Below are 22,190 nucleotides of genomic sequence, written 5' to 3' on the forward strand. Positions count from 1 at the left end.
TATTTCGTTTCAATTAAATCCTAACTATTTCACTGCAGTAATCAATTCGTTTAATCTGCATATGTGCAATTTTTTTCAAGGAAAACCGTTTTTAGTACTACTTGTACTTAAATTATTAGATTTGCATAATATAGGTTGTTACAAAAATATTACTGTAATTCGTGAGTTATTTAAATATTATTCAACAATTAGAATTCTATGAAAACTGGTAATTAGGACAAAAAACTCTTATAATAACGCCCTAAGCAATGCAGTAAATAATATTTTTTACAAGAAATATTAAAACTAATTCCTGAAATTAAATAATTAGGTCACAGAAGGGCATTAAGCTCATAAGTAATATATATTTTTAAGAATTTGTCTAATAAAATATGCTAAGATTTAAATTAAGTTCAACATGTCAATGTGGAACTCAAAACTTCAAAAGTTTTTCGATGTAATAGAATAATTAGGTATTTGACGATTCAAATTGAGCCATCCATTTTTGAGGCTTAGAATCGTCCTATAATCTTATACCACAAGAAAAATATAGTTAAATAGAATTGCCGAGTTCAGCGTTTTTCACAATTCATTTGAACTCGAGTTAAATCTATGTTTGTACAACCGGGCCTAAGAAGTAAGACCAAAAATCATCAAATGTCAGTATCTGATATACCGGGTGCGTCTCAAAAGTAGCTCACCCCTATAACTTTTTTATTTTTTCAGTAAAAATAATGAGATTTGTTATGTTAGTATATGACATAAATTAGGATTGATTGGCGTATTCAATTGTTTTTGGTCACTTCTTGTTTCACCGGAAACGACAACAACTTTTGATTTTTAAATGGCACCCTCTGTATTTTTTTACTTTATTCGATAAAAAATTACATTCTAAATAAAATGACATATCATATGTCAACTTTTGACATTCTCGCTTAATAAAAAATCGTATATTAAAATTCAATCTAAAGTGCCATGGCTATGTTAAAAACACTAATTGTTAATCAAGAAGTCTTGGAAAAATAGATTTGATCGTGTAATGTTTTTAATGTCTTGTCCTGGCCAGTTAGAAAATGGCCAAATCGTATTTTAATCATATCTCAATTTTTTCAAACGGAACGATGGTGGCTCATTAGCATATTTGGAAAAAGAATTTTTTTACGAATAATTTGATACCACGCACTTGGTAGTTCGAGTCAAATTTTCGTTACGAACCGCAAGTTCGTAACAAAAAATTCAATAATAAACCATATGCGAAAATGTCAATACTTATGATATATGATTCTATACAGAGTGTTATTTTCTATCAAATAAAGTAAAAAAATACCGAGAGAGCTACTTAAAAATAAAAGGTTGTAGTCATTTCCGGTGAAACAGGAAGTGACCGAAAACAATTGAATACATCAATCAATTCTAATTTATGTCATATACTAACATACCAAATCTCATTTTTTTATCAGAAAAAATAAAAAAGTTATAGGGTTATAAAAAGCCACTTTTTAGACACACCCGATATAGAGCAGACTCAATTGGTTTTCTTTTACGTTATCAATACAAATGTTAAAATAGATAAGTTAGAATAATTATATTATAACAAAAATATCAAATATATATTTTTTTTCCTTTCTTGGGTATGAGTTTTTTTTTATTAATTGAAAATGGAAACTTTTTTTTTATTATTATGCGACGTTTCGCCTCATCATGGTGGGCTTTCTCAGGCACTTTATTCTTGAATTCTTCTATATAGACTGGTGGTAGCAAGGCGGCTGCGGCTTCAAGAATAAAGTGCCTGAGAAAGCCCATCATGATGGGGCGGAACGTCGCATAATAATAAAAAAAAGGTTTTCATTTTCAATTAATAAAAAAAAACCTCATACCCAAGAAAGGAAAAAAAATATTAATGGATATAATTCTAAAGGTTTAAGAAAAAGAAAAAAAATAAACTCTTATAAAAAATATCAAATACACCACTGAAACACCTAAGTCAAACTGACGTATCCTAATTATTTTTGATAAGTAGTAAATAAAGTGAAAATGCAAGAGAAAAATATATAATTCTCAGTGAATTTCATAATTGATCGGTTTACTACACATGTTTTATAGAGTTACCAGCAGTGGCGGATACAGAGGGGGGCTCATGGGGCGGATACAGAGGGGGGCTCAAATTCCCCCCTTAAAATATTTTCTTCCTTAAAACCTATAAGTTGTAATAAATATTAGGCTTTTCGGTTAGAAATAGCGCCCTAATAAGTATAAATATTCTACATTACTTTTTATTTGGCCCTCCCCTAAAATAAATTCCTGTATCCGCCTCTGGTTACAGTGAAAATGATCCCCTTAGTATGAAAAGATCTACTATCATACTATTGGTAGATATATAGTATGACTGGTATCATAAAATTCAAACATGCCGAACAAATTTCTTCGAAACAGAGAATATCTCGTACGTGTGGTTTCAGAAATAAACTGTTAATTATTATTAATGTCATCATCATCATCATCATCATTTTCAACTTATTCAACCATTTCCAATTATGATGTAGGACTACATCACATACTCTCTTTGTAGTTGGGCCCATTGTTGTCTATTGTTGGCTATGCGGGTACAAGTTATCCCTACAAATTTTCTAATATCATGGTCCCATCTAAGGCATTCAATCCCGAAAGAAATTTTCAATCCCGGGATTTCGGGATTATAATTTTTCGATCCCGGGATCCCGGGATTAGTCCCGGGATCCACGAAAAAAGTAATTACGTTGAAATTATATTGTATTTTCTTTCTTAACAAAATTTTATTGAACAAAAAAAACATTAACATAAATTAAACGTCATCCCCATTACAAAACAACATAACATATAAGTTTATTTAACAAAAAAAAAACATTAAAAGGAACTAATATATACATTTTTTATTTAATTTACATAACCAAACGAACAGACACAGCATAACACAGATAGTACTAAGTACTAAGATACTAAAATACTAAGATACTAAAATAACAACTTATGCACATGCAGTAACAAATATGAGGATCTAAATATGTTTTTTGAAAAAAATTCTTAAAAAAAACAAGCTGATCAAGAGTATTATCACTCAAACTAGATCTGATTTTACTGCACAACATTCCAGCAATAGAAAATGTCATTTCTAATTCCACACTCGTTGGAGGAATAGTTATCAGGATGTCATAGGCTAACTGCAAGTGGAAACCTCGGTCAGGTCCATTTTCGAAGAATTCCATTTCCCGGAATATTATTTTAGGTAAATCGATGTTATCATATCTCATTACATTATGTTGTTGCCTTACATTCAGGGTTGTTTATAAGCGCATATTGTACTATCATGAAAGACTTGTATACGATTTAAATTAAAGAAATAATGTAATCATGAATCCAGAAAATCCCGGGATTAAATAAAAGACAATTCCGGGATTTCGGGATTGAAAAAATGTCCGGGATCCCGGGATTGAATGCACTAGTCCCATCTCAGGTTCGGTCTTCTTCTAGGTCTCTTAATTCCTCGTCAGCACTATGGTATAATTTTTGTGGTCCATCTGTTGTCCGTTCTTCTTCCAGGTGTGCTACGTGTGCTACCCATTGCCATTTGAGGAATTTGACTCTGTGGATGACGTCTATTACCTGGGTCTTTTGTCGTATCCACTCTATTCTTTTACGGTCTCTCTTAATTATTCCCAGCATATTTCGTTACATCAAGCGTTGTATGACCTGCAGTTTCCTTATGATGTCCGTTTTAAGACTCCAGGTTTCGCATGCATAGGTCATGACTAGTAGTACACATTGGTCGAATGTTTTCTCCTTTAGATTATTCATGTAAGTAATAATAATAACCAACTAGGCCATTATGAAAGAAAAATATTTGAATTATGGATTTTTTTATCTTTAAAGATATCTTGCGTGTCACCAAAAATGAGCCTGTTTGTTCACCATCACTGTGACTCTAGATGTTTCACCAACATAAAAATATTTCACATTCGCATGGAATTTTGATTTTGTATATCACAATTTCAGTTTGTGCCATTTTTAAACTACCAACTTTTTTTTTTTTTATGCTGTGATGGATAGAAAAAAGCATATTTACTGACGTAGCTGATTGACTTCCAGCGACGATAAATAAATAAAAATAAATACATTATCTAATAGAAAATGAAAGGTAAACAAATATTTAACATAAGAGTTAGGTAGAATGCACTGCGGGTCTGAATTGGCTGCATGGAGAAAGCTGATTACCACACTCGCTCTTGATCTTCATAACATAACTCACCTGGCATTGGCAAAGATTGGCTGTGGCAGAGAGGCGACTAAACCCGTTAAAACTTTTTCTGTTCATTGAATTTAAAATTAACCGATCGGGCATTTTATCTAAATTGATTTTATTAACTAGTAGATATACATAAAAAAGTGAGTCAGAGGAAAGTGACATATTTGAAATAAGGTGATCCAAACATAATTTTACACTTATTTATGGACTATTAATATGTTTACGCAAATTTCGAACCAACTTCTTAAGCTATACAGGGTGCTACAAATTCGAGGTACGAGCATTGGTATCTCGATAACTGTAATAAATATGAACATGGTTATATTAGGGTAAAGTTGCGCTTCGGGATGTTCACCAATATGCTCTCAAAAAAGTTTTAAAAATTTCAAAGATTGCTGCGTTTTTTGGAAAAAATTATTTTTTTGAAAACAAATTTTATTTTTTCCTCTCGTTACTTTTTAGAAAATCAAAAAACTAATTGCACATCCTTATAGCCACTTTATTAGGGCTATCTGATAGTATTTTTAGTTTTTCAAATTAGCTGATAATCTGTGAGATACAGAGGCCAACTTAATTTTTTCAGTTTTTGAAAGGACTCGATTTCCTGAGTACAAGCGTGTGACAGGGCATGCATCTAATATAGTTAATTTAAGTGATATATCAAAAATAATTGACAGAAGTAAAATACGTAAGCAATAAGAGCAAGGATCTCGAGACCAGTGATGACATTTTGCCATTCCTGATCAATCTGAGTCATAATCAGAAATGTCAAACTCGCGCAAAGTGACGTCTTCAAAGGAATATCCCAAACACAATAGATGAATTTCCAAAACGAACTAACAAATCGCATCGACGAACTGTATCAGCGCATAGTGAGTATGGGGCTTTTGTATGGGTTAAATTATTATTGTTCATCCAAAGAACTCATTACTTTGCTGTAAAAATAAATAAGTATCTCACTTTTTTAAGTTTGAATTTTCAACTTATGGTTAGTTTTAAAAACAAAATTCATGGTGAAAATCAACTAGATTCCTCCTGTATCATAATAATATATCCATTCTGTATATCAAATAAATAATCATCCAGTTTAATAAAATTACTTATGTATGATAGCCATTTTAGATTAATTGTATTATCAACTGAATTATTTATAGCAATAAAACATGTTATCCTGCATTAAAGTAAAAGTTTATTATTCAGTTTGATTATATTCTAACTAATTTATAATTTCCTTAGATCATTTAGGAAGCATAGTTCTTGAAATTTTTGAGATATCTCATACATACACTCGGATTGTAGGTAATTAATTAGCTACGCCTTGCCGTATTAGGTCAGTTTTGTGTTTTTAATGTTTGTTTTATTTAATAAGCATTATATAATAACATTTTACAAGGTCATAAAGTCTTTGTGAACACCGGTTTTTCAATTCTTCCTTTTTTTTGGTCAAGTTCTTACATTTGTACCAGCTCTGTTAACATTTTGATGATCTGATATTTATTTATTCTTTCACCCCTTAATTAAATCTACTTATTACCTTTTTCAAAAAATAAAAATTTTTAAACTAAAACTTTCGTAATAATATAATTTGTACAGGGTCAAATTCGACGCTTTTAAAGGGAAACACCCTTTTCTATTATAGGAGATAGGCGAAAACTAATATCGGTGTCTGGAGCTCAATTTTTGTCAAAAACATGGGTCGCGTTCATCAAGACGTAGCGCTACCGCAGCGATCACTAATTTTCGGCTGAACGCGCCGATTAGTTGTGAGCGCTCTGGGATCAGTCGCCATTTTTTCCATCAGATTTAAAATACGCTACGCTACCGATGCATGATGGATTAAACATCACATACGCCAAATGTCACAAAATGTTTTGGAAAACGAAAACAAAGCATTTTGTTTATTGTTCTCGGTTAGCTAATCCCCTCGATTTGTGCCAAAAATGGGTGAAAACAATTTAATATGCATTACTTATGATTTTGATCTAAAAAGCACGTTCAGCAGGACAACCAATCGATGGTACATCGCTCACTGATCAACTTGTTCTGATGAACGCGACCAATATAGTGAAAACCGCACATCGATATCTGTTACTGTTTATGAGTTATTGTGTGTATAGAAGGTGTATAGGTATTTCTCAAAAATGTGCATTTTTAACAAATCGCTGTAACTTTTTTGATATGGAAAATTATGTATTTTGGTGAAAACATTTCCAAAGCACCTTTTTCCGTAGAATTTAATGGTTTAAGTATATTTTTTTAAATTGATAATTTAAAAGTTATCAATAGAAAAATTGATTTTTTATTTAGGAGAGACATCCCCTATATTTTTAATTAAGTGAAAAGAACTTACTTATTAATTACTTAAAAAAAAAATAGTTTTCCAAAAATATAGCTCTCTTGATATTTTGTTATAGTCCACTTCGAAATACTGAATTTTTAGAAGTTCGTCACTTTTAACTAGTAGGCTTTGGACTATTGATGATCTGTCCCTAATGGAACTCGAAAACATATTTTTCCAGCAAGAGGAGGCACCGCCTCAGAATGCTGAAGTTACCAGCAAAATTTTGCAGCCAATTTTGAGAATAACTGAATAGCTAAGCACGATCCCAGCCGTTGGTCGTCGAGGCCGCCTGACTTAGTGCCTATGGATTTTTATATTTGCGGAAGAATAAAGGTTCTTATTTTAAAATTGCCCGTATAATCTAGACAAGAATTAGAAATACTTAGCGATTATGCGACGGTATTTCTCACCCTACTGAGTTAATGAATTCCGCGAGAAATGTTCAAAAACGGTCCCGTCTGTCCAGAAGATGGTCGACATGTCGAACACCTGTAGCAAAATTTCACGTCTTGGTTTGCTATTAATTTTTATTGTTATTAGATATATAGTTTAAATCTGTTGATTTAAAGGACATGAAATATTATTTATTATTTGTAATAGCTGCTCACAGCTACAATTGCATTACAGACTGCGCCGTTCAAAGCCTATACTTATTCAAATAGGGCGAATTTTTAAAAACTCTGTATCTCGAAGAAGAATCGAGCAAAATATTAAGTATGCTATATTTTTGGAAAGGTAATTTTAAATTCTTTTCAATGCATTAAAAATATACAGGGTGCCCCATATAAAAAATCAAATTTTCTGTTGATAATTCTTAAATTATTAATTTAAAAAAAATATATACTTAAACCATTAAATTCTACGTAAAAAGATACTTTAGATATATTTTCATAAAAATACAAAATTTTCCATAGCAAAAAAGTTACAGCGATTTGTTAAAAATGCACATTTTTGAAAAACACATAAACGGTAACAGATATCGAGGTGCGGTTTTCACTATCATGTTTTTGACAAAAATTGAGCTCCAGACACCGATACTAGTTTTCGTCTATCTCCTATAGAAAAGGGTCACACCCTGTACAATAAAAACTGATACGGAACGGAAACTTACGTATAGCGACAATACAATAAAAAATATGGAACGAATATGGAATGGATATGGAATGGAAACGGAAGGTATAGCGAGAATCAACGTTAATACAGCGAGAAAACCATTTATAGCTAAATGCCGTTTAACTATAGTAACTTTTATAGAAGTTGTGAAAATCATAAATATGTTATACAAAATTACTTAATTTAGTACCTTCAAATTATTGTAAACAAAATGTGGCATCAAATTTGACAATGACAAAATCCCATTTTTGCTGGTACCTATTTTTAATTGTAGCTTTCTCTGGGCCGTATTATAAATTTTACAAATTTGAAAGTTGATTTTCGTGAATAACTTTTAAATTTCTATTCGAAATGAAACGCAATTTTAGGCGAAAGTACAACTTTAACACCTACAATTTTTGCATTAAATTTTCTGGGGAGGTAATATTTGACCTTTTCAAAATGTACATAGGATTTTCTGTCCCGTGTTCCGAAGCACCACACGGTATATTCATGACTACGCGTTATAAATACGAAAATAATCAATAACAATCGATTACAAATCGGTATTGTTCCAATCCAAAACAAGGTTATGTACTTCAACACAATCTGTAAAGCGAAAAACTCCAAAGTTTTAGCGCCTTCCTTCGCTAGAACGCTCATTGTTTATTAACAACGATCCGTGCATTTATATAAACGAAAACGTAAATTGTTACACCACTTCTCGATAACGAAATTTAGACGCGACTCGCGTTTTGCCGGCTATTCGTAACGTGTATGTGTGCGGTGCAGTCTCATTGTCAGTTGCCTCTCTTTTAGCTCTTAATCGGCATATCAATTAGTTCCTCTGTGTATACATATCACATATGTGTATGTGTTTCTTTTGTTGCTAGTGTTCGGGTCGGGTGAAGATCCTTCTTTGTTTGTACCAGCAAGTAAGTACCGTTTAATTTTTATTTCAATTTTTTGAAAATGTGTCTTTTTCAACAGTTCATTCAAACCATTATTGATAGATTTAAACATATAAATATAAATTCACATTTTTCGTGATTTTTTTTTCGTTATTTTCTTTTTTCCATAGCAACTGTTCAAATTGCCTTATATCTATCAAAAATAGTAGATAAAATAGTACTTTAGCGAGGATAGGTTAATAGCGAGGATAGGTTAAAAACTTTATTTCTTCTCGCACGTTTTTTAATTGCTTCCATTTTTGAAAATTTTTGTATTCCTTTTCATAAGTTATTCGGGATTTAAATGGAAGTAGTTTGGATATGGCGCCTCTGCCTGAATATCTGTTGGTAATTTACTTATTTCATTTTGAGCCATTTCTGGCTCCAATTCAATCAACAATCGACACGAAAGAGAATTAAAAAAAATTGACTCAAAACTGACAACTAAAGCCAACCAACGCCAACCCAGCACAATATTTTTTCTACTCGTAATAAATTCCTTGAAATAATAATTTCTGAATATTTTTTAAAACGTAACTCGCTATGGAAAAAAATATTTTTTATACACGACACACGACGATAAAATTTTATTTTACTTTTCGGTCGACGATAAAATACCATTTTATCGTCTTGTACAAAAAATAACTATTAATACAAACGACTAATCTATATCTATTTAAGCAGTAACATTTTTAATAATAATATCTACAAGTTATTGATTTTTCATAAGTTTTTTTTATAATTGATAGTTCTTTTATTTATTTATTTTTATTTTTGGAGAATTAGTTATTTATTTTTTGTCATTAAGATATTTTTTTATTCCCGATACTTACAATGACTATACAGGGTGAGTCTTAAATAAGTGGAAATATTTTTAAGGCTGGTAGACCTCGATAAAAGAAACATATTCTCTCTTTACCGTTTTTCAAATAAGTCCAAAATAACTGAGTTATTTTGCTTTGAAAATTTCTAAAAAAAGGTTTTTTAGCTTCAATTTTGGGAACCACTAAATATTTTCTGGGTTTTCTATCTTGTAAATTTAATCTACTATCTATATTGCCATATTATCAAGAAATTATGTTTTTAACCAAAAACTAAACAAAAATCCAATTTTTTTTTCAAAAAATTCAAATTTTTTTTCGCGAAAAAAGCCACGTAATTGTGTTTCTGGGGTCGAAATATACTACCCCTAAAATATTTGCACTTATTTAAGACTCGCCCTGTATAAGTATCATACAGGGTGTCCCATTTTCATGTATTTTATAGTGTTTCTTCGTTTATGGGTAGAGATACAAATATGCGCTTTTCACATCACTGTTTAACTTTTTTATGAATCTAAAGATGCTACACACATATTTGTCCTAGCTCTATTAGTTCCTGAAACACAGGGCGAATTTGAAAATTTTGCATTTTTCCGTTATCCTCTAAAAAAAAGAAAACTGAGTTCCGTAAAGTTGTTCACGTAAATGCAGTGGCGTAACTAGTTTTTAGCTGAGAGCTGTCATTTTCGAAATATTATTACTCAAACTTAGTTTTTTTTAAAGTGGACACCCTGTATATTATTTTTTTATTTTATTTGTATTATTATGAACTGTTTAAAACTATTTATTTTATCGACATATTCAACTAAATCTACAACAAATGAACTTGTAATAATACTGAAAAATAATATACTTTATCTATATACCGGGTGTGTCTCAAAAGTGACCCACCCCCTATAACTTTTTTATTTTTTCAGATAAAAAAACGAGATTTGGTATGTTAGTATATGACATAAATTGAGATTGATTGACGTATTCAATCGTTTTGGGTCAATTCCTGTTTCACCGGAAATGACTACAACTTTTGATTTTTAAATGGCACGCTCTGTATATTTTTACTTTATTCGATAGAAAACTGAATATACACTCTGAATAGAATGACATATCATATGACGTCAGCTTTTGACATTTTCGCTTTAAAAATCGTATTTTAAATTTCAATCTAGAGTACCATGGCTGTGTTAAAAATACTAATTTTTAATCAAGGAGCCTTCGAAAAATAAATTTGATCAATATTTTTCGTGCCTTGTTGTGGCCGGTTAAAAGATGTCCAAATCGTATTTTTAATCATATCTCAATTTTTTCAAACGGAGCAAGAATGGCTCATTAGCATATTTGGAAAATATTTTTTTTACGAATAATTTGATACCACACACTTGGTATTTCGAGTCAAATTGTCTTATGAATCGCATGTTACAATTTCAAATAAACCATATGCGAAAATGTCAAAACTTGACATATGATGTCATTCTATTCAGACTGTCATATTCTATCGAATAAATTAAAAAAATACCGAGGGTGTCATTTAAAAATCAAAAGTTGTAGTAATTTTCGGTGAAACTGGAAATGACCAAAAACAATTGAATACGTCAATCAATCCTAATTTATGTTATACACTAACATACCAAATATAATTTTGCTATCTGGAAAAATAAACAAGCTATAGGGGTGAGCAACTTTTGAGACGCACCCGGTATACAGTCATAGAATAATAAATATTTATAGGTGATATTTGATGATAAATTATCGTGACATAAATGAAGATGGTTCTTAGTTTATAAAAAATAAAATATGTACATTTCAATTTATACTTTTTATTACTCTATTATATTATTGAGAGTTATGTTGAAACAACGTCAAACATAGTATTTAAAATTGAAAAGTGTGAACATACAAACATACACTAAATCATAAAAATGAAAATATCTAGAAAAATCTTTGTCTGAGGAGAAGACAACGTTAATAGTATTTTGAAGAAGAAACATCAATTCTTCATTGTTGCTTGGATATTTGTTTGTCATATTTTGGTCTCGTTGGACCAACTTTACCAGAAATGAACAAGGTAAAGTGAAAAATAAAACAGCTAGACAAGTAGATATTAATTCTTTATACTAACTATAGATAAATAAAATTTAAGAAACAATTTTCCTAAAATTAATTCACATTGTACTAATGTGAAATAATTACATTAAAACATAATATAAAAACTTATTGGAAATAAAATGTATTTGGAATTTTTTTGAACCAAATCTACTAAATTAAAGGAAAATTCCAAAATGTTTTTTTGTTCTCTGTAAAACTATTAAAGAATATAACAAAGCAATTATACGAGATTGAAAAATCTAATGAAATAGACAGGTGGGTGAAATATAGGGCACCTTTGTATTAAACCGTGTAGAATTTCTGGCCTTGAAAGAAACAAGAAGTAAACAATATTTGTAAGAAAATATTGTCTATTCCATTACAGATACACTTTATAATTTTTTTATTTATTTATAGCAAACTTACTTTATCTAAATTAGATAGTCAATAGTATATTAAACAACGAGTTTCGAAAACGACGTTTTGCACACGAGTTCGACAGTTTGTTGACACAAGTCGAACACAAGTCGAACACTTGTCGACACAAATCGAACAAGTGCACAAAGAAGTTTTCGAATGACTTTTTTACGCTATTTTTTCTACGACTACAAATTAGCAACAGATTCACTCAGTTTTTGCCAGTTTTGTGAAATAATTTGCGATGTAATGATGACACTTTTCTGACGGCTGCGTTGCGTTTGGCGTTTCAGCTAAACATTGGAGGTTAAAAATGTTAAAATTAACACTTGTCATGTGCAAAATGACACATGTCGTGCGCTAAATCCTTAGCACACAACAGTTTGCAAAACGCCAATTTCAGATCGAGTTTTCTTTGTGTCAAACTGCATTTTCTAGGCTAGTCTTAGAAAAAAACTTTTAACAAACCAGTTGCATGCAAAACTCTGTATATAAATTCATTAGCAATTCTACACACATATTCCAATAAAATTTCTCTAAATTAAATATTGTCTTGTCATTATCAGCTAAGACAAATAAGACCTTTAAAATGTTAATAGTTTAAAGTTATGGCTCTAAATTTAGCACTGTAATGCATATAAAAACTGCATTCATTTGACACATTGCATGGAGGTGTTATGTTTTTACTCTAGCAACAACACCAGAATAAAAATGGAAAGGTGTTTACCTATTTCTCATAAAAAATGACTGTTCTATCTGTGTGTTACCTCCATATGAACAATATCGTTGTATTGAAAATATTAATTAATACTAATTTTTTACCTCTTCAAAAAATCCTATATTGGTATTTCGCCACTGCAATCACAGTATAAGTGTAAAAAAGGTGTTATAAAAAGTTTATATGATAGGGCAAAAATAATATGTTCATACGACATTTCACTAAAAAGAGATATAAACCACATAAAAATACATTAATAAAAAATGATTATCCACCATATTTTATTGACAAAACATTAAACGAAATACAAACCCCAAATCATAGACACAATGATAACAATACACAATATATACAACTTACAATTCCATACATACGAGGCGTTTCGGAAAAAATAAGAAGGATAGGCAAACAATATAACATACGAACATCTTTCAAAACACAAAATACACTTAGATCCATTTTATCACATACTAAACCAATGAATAAAGAACAACAAACAAAAAATGTAATATACAAAATACCATGTGAACGCGATAAATTTTACATTGGTGAAACATCTAGACCCTTAAATCTAAGATTTGTCAGTATTCATGGGACACAGGGCACAGAATAAATTTGAATAACGCCAAAATTATAATGAAAGAAGCGATAGCCTCTAAAAGAAAAATAAAAGAGGCTTTTTTAATACAATCCATAAAAATAAATGTATTGCTCATGCATCTGTAGATGTTAGTAATGTATAGCAATCGCTTCTTGGATTTTAAAGAACATAACATAAATAAACATAACATACGTAAAAATTAAAAATAATCATACAGAAAGTTTGGGGCTTTTTGGTTTTACCTTATTAAGTAATTGTTATCAAGTAGTAATTGTTAATTTTGAAGTTTAACTTGATATAATGTCATATGAATGTCATTTTAACAGAACGTCAACGATTTTTGTAGACGTATCTTTTTTAAAAAGCTAAAGTGTTCTCGAATAGTTGAATTTTAAATAGTTTTTTTCTTTATTCTTTGTATTTTTTTTGCTTCCGACGACGGAAAGAGATTTTCCGAAACGTTAAGCATTTTTTTCTTTGTTGGGCAAATTTGTATACCTGTAAACCTAACTTCTGACGGTAGTTTCTGTTTGGGTTAACGCAGAAGTGTTTACAAAAAACAACTATTTTATTTTGTAGATTTTCTTGCAGCGGCGAAATACCCATATAGGATTTTTTGGAGAGATGAATCCGCCACATAGGTATAGACATTTTTTAATAAAAAAATATTTCAAGCCTTTAATATACTTTTGAATATATTAGAAACTGATAATTATCTATTTATAATTACGGAATATGTTGCAGTTCGACAAATTTAGATATATATTGGAAATATTTGTCTAACAACTGTTTTTGTGCTTTTATAGCGAGACATGAAAAACATCATTAAATTCGCTTGGGTTCCAGATCAAGCCGTTCTAGTATCTACATATTATAGTATTATCATATAATTAGTATTTTCATATAAATCAGGATAAAAACTTGTTAATAGATTTGGAAAATTTAAATGCATTATTAATATAATGACCTAATTATTCGGAATTGTCACTTTCTGGTTTTCACACAGAATCATTTTGGGTTAATGATTGAGGAAACTGTGAATATGTTGAATGTTTAATAAATCTGAATTTTTCTCTAAAATATGTATAATAATGATATAAATTTGCTCGGAGGTTCTTTAAATGCTCTCTAATAGATTTATAGCAAAATCTAGAAATTTCTTTGTTTGTTAAAAGTGAACATAATAATATCAACTTTAATTCGTAAACTCAGTTTTTTATAAACTTTAGTATTTGGCATATTACACAGGGTTAATCGAGGGGTTGTTTTTTTATCTTAACTTTAAAACACCCTGTGCAATAATTTCGTTTTTTCGTAAATTTTTCTAAAATATAATTTTACGGTCAGAAACATGACTCCTGGGCATTTTGTTTTTTTGATTCATACCAATACATGCTTTTATTAATTTTTAAGAGCGAAATGAACTGATAACGATCAATTTGCAATTTTTTTAATTATCATTACTTTTTGATGTAATTTTTTAATATGATGGTTTTGGTGACGTCATATTACACTGCATTGAATACCCTATACTAAATTTTAAAAAAAAATTAAAGACTAACGATGCAGTCCGGGTTTTAATAAACCTTAATAACGAAAACAGAACTAACGATATTAAAGAAAACATCTGTAATATACTCAGGTATGCAAACAGAAAAAAAATTGTAAAAAATACCCTAATACTTTGTATTGTCGCCCTTGGCTGCTATAACTGCCTGTATACGTCCATTCATACTGTCATTGAGGCTGCATATATATCATATTGCGTTTTGTTTTCCCATTCTTCTTTAAGGACCAAGCGAAGTTCATTTAATAAAACTGGTACTGATTCGCGACCTCGAACCCTCCTGCCAAGCATTTGCTAAACGTCGAACATGATGGCAGTTCATAGTAGTATATAGTTCACAATAATCACCAAAGTCCCCTTGTCATTTTGAAGAATAACTATTTTAATTGCAAATTGTTTGTGGCTCATTTCTCTCTTAAAAATTAACCAAGGTATGTATTGACATGATCCAAAAAACAAAATGCTCATGAGATATGGTTCTGACCGTACAATTATATTTTAGGAAAATTTACACACGAAATTATTGCACAGGGTGTTTTAATCAAGTGTTACCCTGTGGCAAGGTTCCGGGTAGAAGACCAAGAGGCCGCTCGCCCTCCCGATATAACTAATAAATATAACACTATCAAAAATCACCCACAAGCCACTGCACACGCTTGTACATGAAGCACAAGACAGGGAATTATGGAGACAAACCTCACACATCACCTGACCACTACTTACATTCCTTTTGTAGGAATAAAGACAGAGAGAGAGAGAGAGAGAATTATATGCAGCTAGCTAAAAAATACATGAAACTAGAGCAAAAAATAACAAAAATATAACACTTTAAATTTGACCAAAATTTTCTCCGGTGCGTTTTTTTGCATCTGAATGGTAGATACTTCGCATTCTTGCTCCCTCCGACTTACTAGATCGTCATAGCAATTCATAGCGTGTATGATACCTTGTATAATAAGGGGTTACTGTAATTATCAATTTTAATGACCATATTCCTACACAATCAAAACCACTCTTTGCCTTGTTAGCATATTGACATTTTCGATCATTAGACCACCGCATATATACATGAAATAATTTTCTATTTCCATATCGCAAAAAATACCAATGCAGTCGGCTTTATCTCTATTAATTAACGGATTTGATTAATATCGAAAACCAGCAAAAACATCCAAGGCAAAAAGACGACGGCCTAATTTTCCAACAAAACTGACTTCATTAATTTGTTAACGAAAATGTCGCCAGCCAGCAAAAACAGAATCTATTCTTTTTCGAAATATGGACAACCGCGTCGTGTTTCATACATATATGTATATTTTCTTGGAGATAATTACTAGAGTTGGACATAAAAACTTATTTGTTTGGTAGTTAGTAATCAGTCGGTTGTCGATAGGAATAAATAAATAATTTTCACACGCTCGGATTTACAAAATGCTCTACCCACATTTTACACATTAGTGTTTTTCTATTTCAATTTTTTCTTTTATAGTTTTCTTTGCTCTGTGTACTATCTTTTTGTTCATTTGTATCAAAAAGTTCTACAAAAGTCCTATAAAAGTTCTATAAAAGTTCTATAAAAGTTCTATAAAAGTTCTATAATACAAATCACAAAATTTTCGTATTTCGCATTCCGTTTACTGCTAAAAATCTCTATTTCGTGGCTGTAAAAAAGTACTAAGACAAATTTAAGGAGAAAGACATTAGCGAGAAGGTCCATTTTTCCAGGTTAACATTGCTGTGGTACCAGGTGGTAGGATGTCTTGTTCGAGAGGAAATGCAAACATTATAATAATGTATGATTTAATGTTATTGTAATACGTTTAAAACCTCATAAAGTTAAAAAAAAACTCTCAACAGTAAATGGAAAAAACTACTACAGAAATTCGGCTGGTAATTGTGAAGTGAACTAAAAAATCACTACTATCAGAGCATGTTTTGCTATACTCACAGGCATGAAAAACGGGCACCTTAAAATTTTGATGTATTTTAAAGTTTAATCGTTGATTGAAGGAAATTCACAGTTCTCTCAATCAACGGTTTAATATATTTTGTCCTAGTGGGCCAATTTTGACGATTTTTTAAGCAACTTGTAGCTAAATTATTTGGCTTTTTAGTGCCTTTTCCTAAATTAAAAATTTCCTTCTGTCAATTATACGAGGATAAAGAAAATGTTGATATTTTGATGGAAGTGGAATATGTTAGCAAAGCAAGGAATTTAAAAATAATTTTATCTCTAGGTACCTATGTTTATCATCTAGGCACCTCGATAGTTTGTTTTTTGATTCATCTCACTATCTTTATTTTTATGGGAGATTTTCTTTTAAACAAGACACTAACGATCTACAGCAATTTCAGCATTGATTTTGGGTCCTCATCAACAAACTTATAAAATAGTGCTTACTGTTTTTGTAATGTCATTGTCATTGAAAAGGTATATTATTATTGTTTCTTGGCGTTTACTCTAGTAGAGATTGTTTTAAGTTCTCAAGTATCGGCAATTGCTGCATTAATAATTGATCATGGTAGAGATCAACTTTTGAGTACTAAACTGCTAGAGTAACTGAACAACAGACAATAATAACATGATTTTTAAAATACAGTGACATTACATAAATCATAAACACTATTTTACTATTTTATACGTCTGTTGACTAGGACCAAAAGCAAAAACATAATTTTAATGTAAAAAATACGAAAAAATGTAGTGTCGTCTTCAAAACCCAATATCTCCAAAAGAACTACAGCTATTGAGATGAATCAAAAAACGAACTATCGATAAAAGACACATCTAGATGATAACATTTTTACATTCCTTGCTTTGTTAACGTAGTCCACAAGGTGTTCCAAACATTCACCAAAATATCAACATTTTGTTTACCCTCGTATGGGAACAGATAGGAACTTTCATTTTTAATTTGGAAAGAGATACTAAAAAGTCAAATAATTTAGCTACAAATTGCTTAAAAAGTAATCAAAATCGGTCAGCTAGAACACAATATATAAAACTTTAAAATTCATGAAAATTTTAAAGTGCTCATTTTTGGTGCCGGTGAGTGTATATATATCTTAGATATATATGAGAAAATAAAAAAAAAACAAAGTGTTATCTTGCTAAATCGTGAATAAATAATTTGTTAAATATCTGATCATAAACAATTAATCATGCTATAATTGGTCGGTCATTATAAAAACAATCGCACAAATCGCAATTAACGAGTATTATTAAAAACTAGTTATTATTTAACAAGATTTTCAACGAATTGTTTGCTTTAGACGCTGTATGAAGTGTTGCGTCTGTATACAGTGTTGCATGAGTTGATTATTAAAAGAATCACAATATTTTTACCATCAATTATCATCATCATCAACACAACATTTAATATTTTTTAGGGTTTATGAAAACGGTTTTTTTATAAACCCTTAAAAATATGCCAACGTTACAAACCTAAAATCTTCATAGGTATGTTGTTAACCTCCACATTATTCTGATATTATTCCCAAACCAATTTAATTGTACCTTTCGTGATTTATACGGTATTATTTATTTAAACTGAGAATTTTATACCTATTTATCATGAACCTACGTGTATTATTATATTGCAAGTGTTTATTGCAAGCTTGAATTCTGCAATTACAAATCGCAGAGTTATCAAGGTCTCAAGAATGATTCAAATGTCAGTGTTCTGGTTTAGAACTAATAAAACCTTCACAGGAGTAAACTCATTTCGATAAAACAGAAAATACAGTAAGTATTTTATGAAATAATACCATACTGACTGTAATTTGTGGGCATTTCAGCATTTTCTTTCATAAAATTGATCATTTTCATTTGATTTGATATTGAAAAAAAAATGGTAAAAATGCCATAATTGTCATTTTTTTTTGTTTTGACCTTTGAATAGAAAGATTAATGAAGGAGTACCTATAATGCTGTTCTTGTATGGTAGACGGAGGTGGGGACCTAGGGTGGGGATTCTTGACAGTTCTGTTTGACGTTTCCTTTGACACATTTGAATTTAATTTGAAATTTTGTGGATTAGGCTGTCTTTATTGAGCTTATTTTATGTTATTTATTATTTATTCTGCAACTGGTAGTTGTTTAAAGGTAGTAAATCTATTGCGATTTATTGAAAAAGTCTGTAAAATAATTTGTTCTGTAGCGTGAGGTAGATCTTGGTCAAAAATCAAGGGAAATAATGGAATAGCTTTTCACTAGTAAGTGACTATAATATACATACGTGTAGTAAACCGATTATTTTTATGAAATTCACTTAAAATTAACTAATTAAATATTTTTTCTTGCATTTTTGCTTGTATTTTCTACTTGTCAAAGATAATTTAAATATCTCAATTTGACTTAACTGCTTCAGTAGCGTATCGGATGTGTGTGTTAATAAATAATTTATATTATTGAATATTCAATATTATATATTGAATATTCGATCTAAGATTTCTGATATGCTCTTTCCTTAATCTTTTTATTCAAATATTTATAGAATTTTGTAGAATATTAGAGAATCGCTAGAAAAACCTCTGGTGTTACAACAGCAAAATAAACCACTAATTCACCATAATACACTAAAACACTTAACTTTTAAACACTGGACGAGCGCTTTACTAAACATATTAGCATCATCAGCAGATGATGTAGATACCTAACTAACATGATTAAGCAACATCATCAGTAGAGAAACTCTAAAAACTAAGTTTATATCACCTGCTGATAATGCTAACATGGTTAGCGAAACACGCGTCCCGTGTTTAAAAGTAAAGTGTTTTGGTGCATTGTGGTGAATTAGTGTTTTATTTTTTGATAAAAGAACATCAAAAATTCAAGATAAAATATAATTTTTCCATTTTGTTATTAACAGATAAAATAAACAATTAAAAAACAGTAACACCAAATCTCTAAGAAGTGCTTTTATTTTCATTGGCACAAGGCCGACTGGTTTGTCTAATCGATGATCTTCAATTCGCAGAGTCAATACCGCTGGTAATGAGATTTTTCCGTCTTTTTTATAATTATCCCCGGCATAGTAAGGTCACATTGAGAATATTTCTTATATGATTTCAATTTATTTATATCCTATAAACTATATAAACTCTATATATCTAGTTCCAATTTTAAAATTGGATTTCTCGCGAACCACTCATTAGATTTTGATGATTTTTTTTTAAATTGTAAATGAGTTCCTTCTTAACGGATGCTACGTCAGAAATTTTTATTCCGAATTTATTTTCAGCATATACAGGGCACAACAATAAGACGAAGTTTTTTGCCCGAACTTGCCGTAACACCCTGTAGGGTGCAGCAGCTGTAGTTGCTATTGCTAAATCAAATCACATTGTAGCCTCATCTTTTGTGGGCATTTTGTTTTTTTAATCACGGCATTATCTCTGTTTGTATTGGAGATACGCTGCTTTAAACGAACATGTCGGAAAAATGTTTCGCAGTGGCTTTAATTGAGGATGGACGAAGTCAACGTTTTGTGTCTGGTACCCTGGCTATACCTTGGAAATTTCACCAGGCAGATGGATCACAAAAATTACAGCATGATACACACGAGGAATTAAGAGACCCATATATAATATATTTTATATATACAGGGTGGCCCATCGAAAACGTTCCGCAAGGCATAACGGTCAGGGTATTTATTTTTTCAAAAAATCCAAAAACACGTCAATTTTGTTTGTGAGGGGGACAACTTTTGCCCTATAAACGATTACAAAATATTCAACCCTCTAAGCGGGGGTGTCATCTCCCAACTTTTTTCAAATGGGAAGGGGGGTCAAGTGGCGCCGCAATGAAAAGAGCTTTCTATACTCTATAGTTCCCCGCCTCGTTTTTGAAAATCGGTCGAGTCATTGAGAAAATATGAAGGATTGAAATTTGAAAAGTTTATTTAAACATTTATCAGAGTAAATGATAAGGGTAAATTCCTTCGACCAATTTGAGGTTTTTTCTTATTATTTTTAGATGTTTAAGCATTTTTTCACTTGCCACAAGGTTGAACTATCAGGTGCGGTAGTTGCTAGATAGCTGTTCTGTAACTTGTGCGTTGAAGTTCTTCTCAATATCGTTAAACTGACCTGCAATAGAATTTTCAAAAATACCAGCCCACACGTTCAATTTCTGAGGGCTTTCTGTGTGCACCTCGTGAAAAACCCTGGTGTTGTCCCCAGCCCAGTACCGACAGTTGTGCCTATTAACTACACCGTTCAAATGAAAGTACACTCATCCGAAAAACACACATCAAATAGGAAATTATTATCATTCGCCACTCGTTCACTCATAGTTTCACAAAATTGCAAGCGACGATCAAAATCGTTTTTGTTGAGTTCTTGTACCAGCTGAATTTTTTTGTACGGGTGGAACTTGTGTTTTTTTAATATCCTTTGGACACTTGTACAATTCACGCCGGTCTCACTGGCTAATTTTCTTGTACTCAGTGTACTCTCCATGGCAACTTGGCCCAATACGAATACCTCCATACTAACTCGCGAACAATTTTGCCATAAAGGTGTTTGTCAGGATGGCGTTTATTGAATATCTGCGCACCCCATTGGTCGACCCATTGCCACATTCACTATTTTTAAAATAAAGTTCGATTATTTCCACTTTTTCTGCAAGTGCGTACACCATAATTGTTAAAAAGTTTAACGATATTGAGAAGAACTTCAACGCATAAGTCACAGAACAGCTATCTAGCAACTACCGCACCTGATCGTTCAACCTTGTGGCAAGTGAAAAAATGCGTCAACATCTAGAAATAATAAGAAAAAACAGCAAATTGGTCGAAGGATTCCTTATCATTTACTCTGATAAATGTTTAAATAAACTTTTCAAATTGCAATCCTTCATATTTTCTCAATGACTCGACCGAGTTTCAAAAACGAAGCGGGAAAGTATAGAGAATAGAAAGCTCTTTTCATTGCGGTACGACTTCATCCCCTTTCCCATTTGAAAAAAATTGGGGATGACACCCCCGCTTAGAGGGTTGAAGATTTTGCAATCATTTTTGGGGCAAAAGTTGTCCCCCTCACAAACAAAATTGACGCGTTTTTAAATTTTCTGAAAAAAAAATTACTCTGGCCGTTATGCCTTGCGGAACGTTTTCGATGGGCCACCCTGTATTATTATATTATTATAGTCAAAAGTTTGTTAACTTTTTCTACTTGAAAAAGACTACCACTAATTTTGACGTTCTGAATGCTTGAAACATTGAAATTAAAGAAACAAACTTCTACGCTAATTGAAACCACTAATTTATTCCACTAATTGCGTGGTTCTGAATGAAGCTGTAAAAGTAAAGACACAGTGCTCAATTACTGTTAATTAAGAA

At 31.0% G+C, this 22,190-nt stretch overlaps 2 protein-coding genes across 2 annotated transcripts in view; one reads left to right on the top strand and one right to left on the bottom strand.

The window, feature by feature from the left end:
* LOC115886196 (odorant receptor 30a-like) overlaps positions 1-15,769 on the bottom strand; it is a 34,299-nt gene extending 18,530 nt beyond the window's left edge. The window contains exons 1-2 of the mRNA XM_030905285.1: positions 15,759-15,769; positions 12,173-12,219 (exon numbers count right to left, since the gene is read on the bottom strand). Of these exons, the coding sequence (XP_030761145.1) occupies positions 12,173-12,219; positions 15,759-15,769 (58 nt within the window). The remainder of the gene's footprint in view (positions 1-12,172; positions 12,220-15,758) is intronic.
* Positions 8,246-22,190, top strand: part of LOC115886206 (alpha-tocopherol transfer protein-like) — a 45,940-nt gene continuing 31,995 nt past the window's right edge. Inside the window, exon 1 of the mRNA XM_030905293.1 lies at positions 8,246-8,626. The gene's annotated coding sequence lies outside the window, so the exon portion shown is untranslated. The remainder of the gene's footprint in view (positions 8,627-22,190) is intronic.

The sequence above is a fragment of the Sitophilus oryzae genome, unplaced genomic scaffold, assembly GCF_002938485.1.
Source record: "Sitophilus oryzae breed Bouriz unplaced genomic scaffold, Soryzae_2.0 scaffold_471_pilon_pilon, whole genome shotgun sequence".
NCBI classification, from domain to species: Eukaryota; Metazoa; Arthropoda; class Insecta; order Coleoptera; family Curculionidae; genus Sitophilus; species Sitophilus oryzae.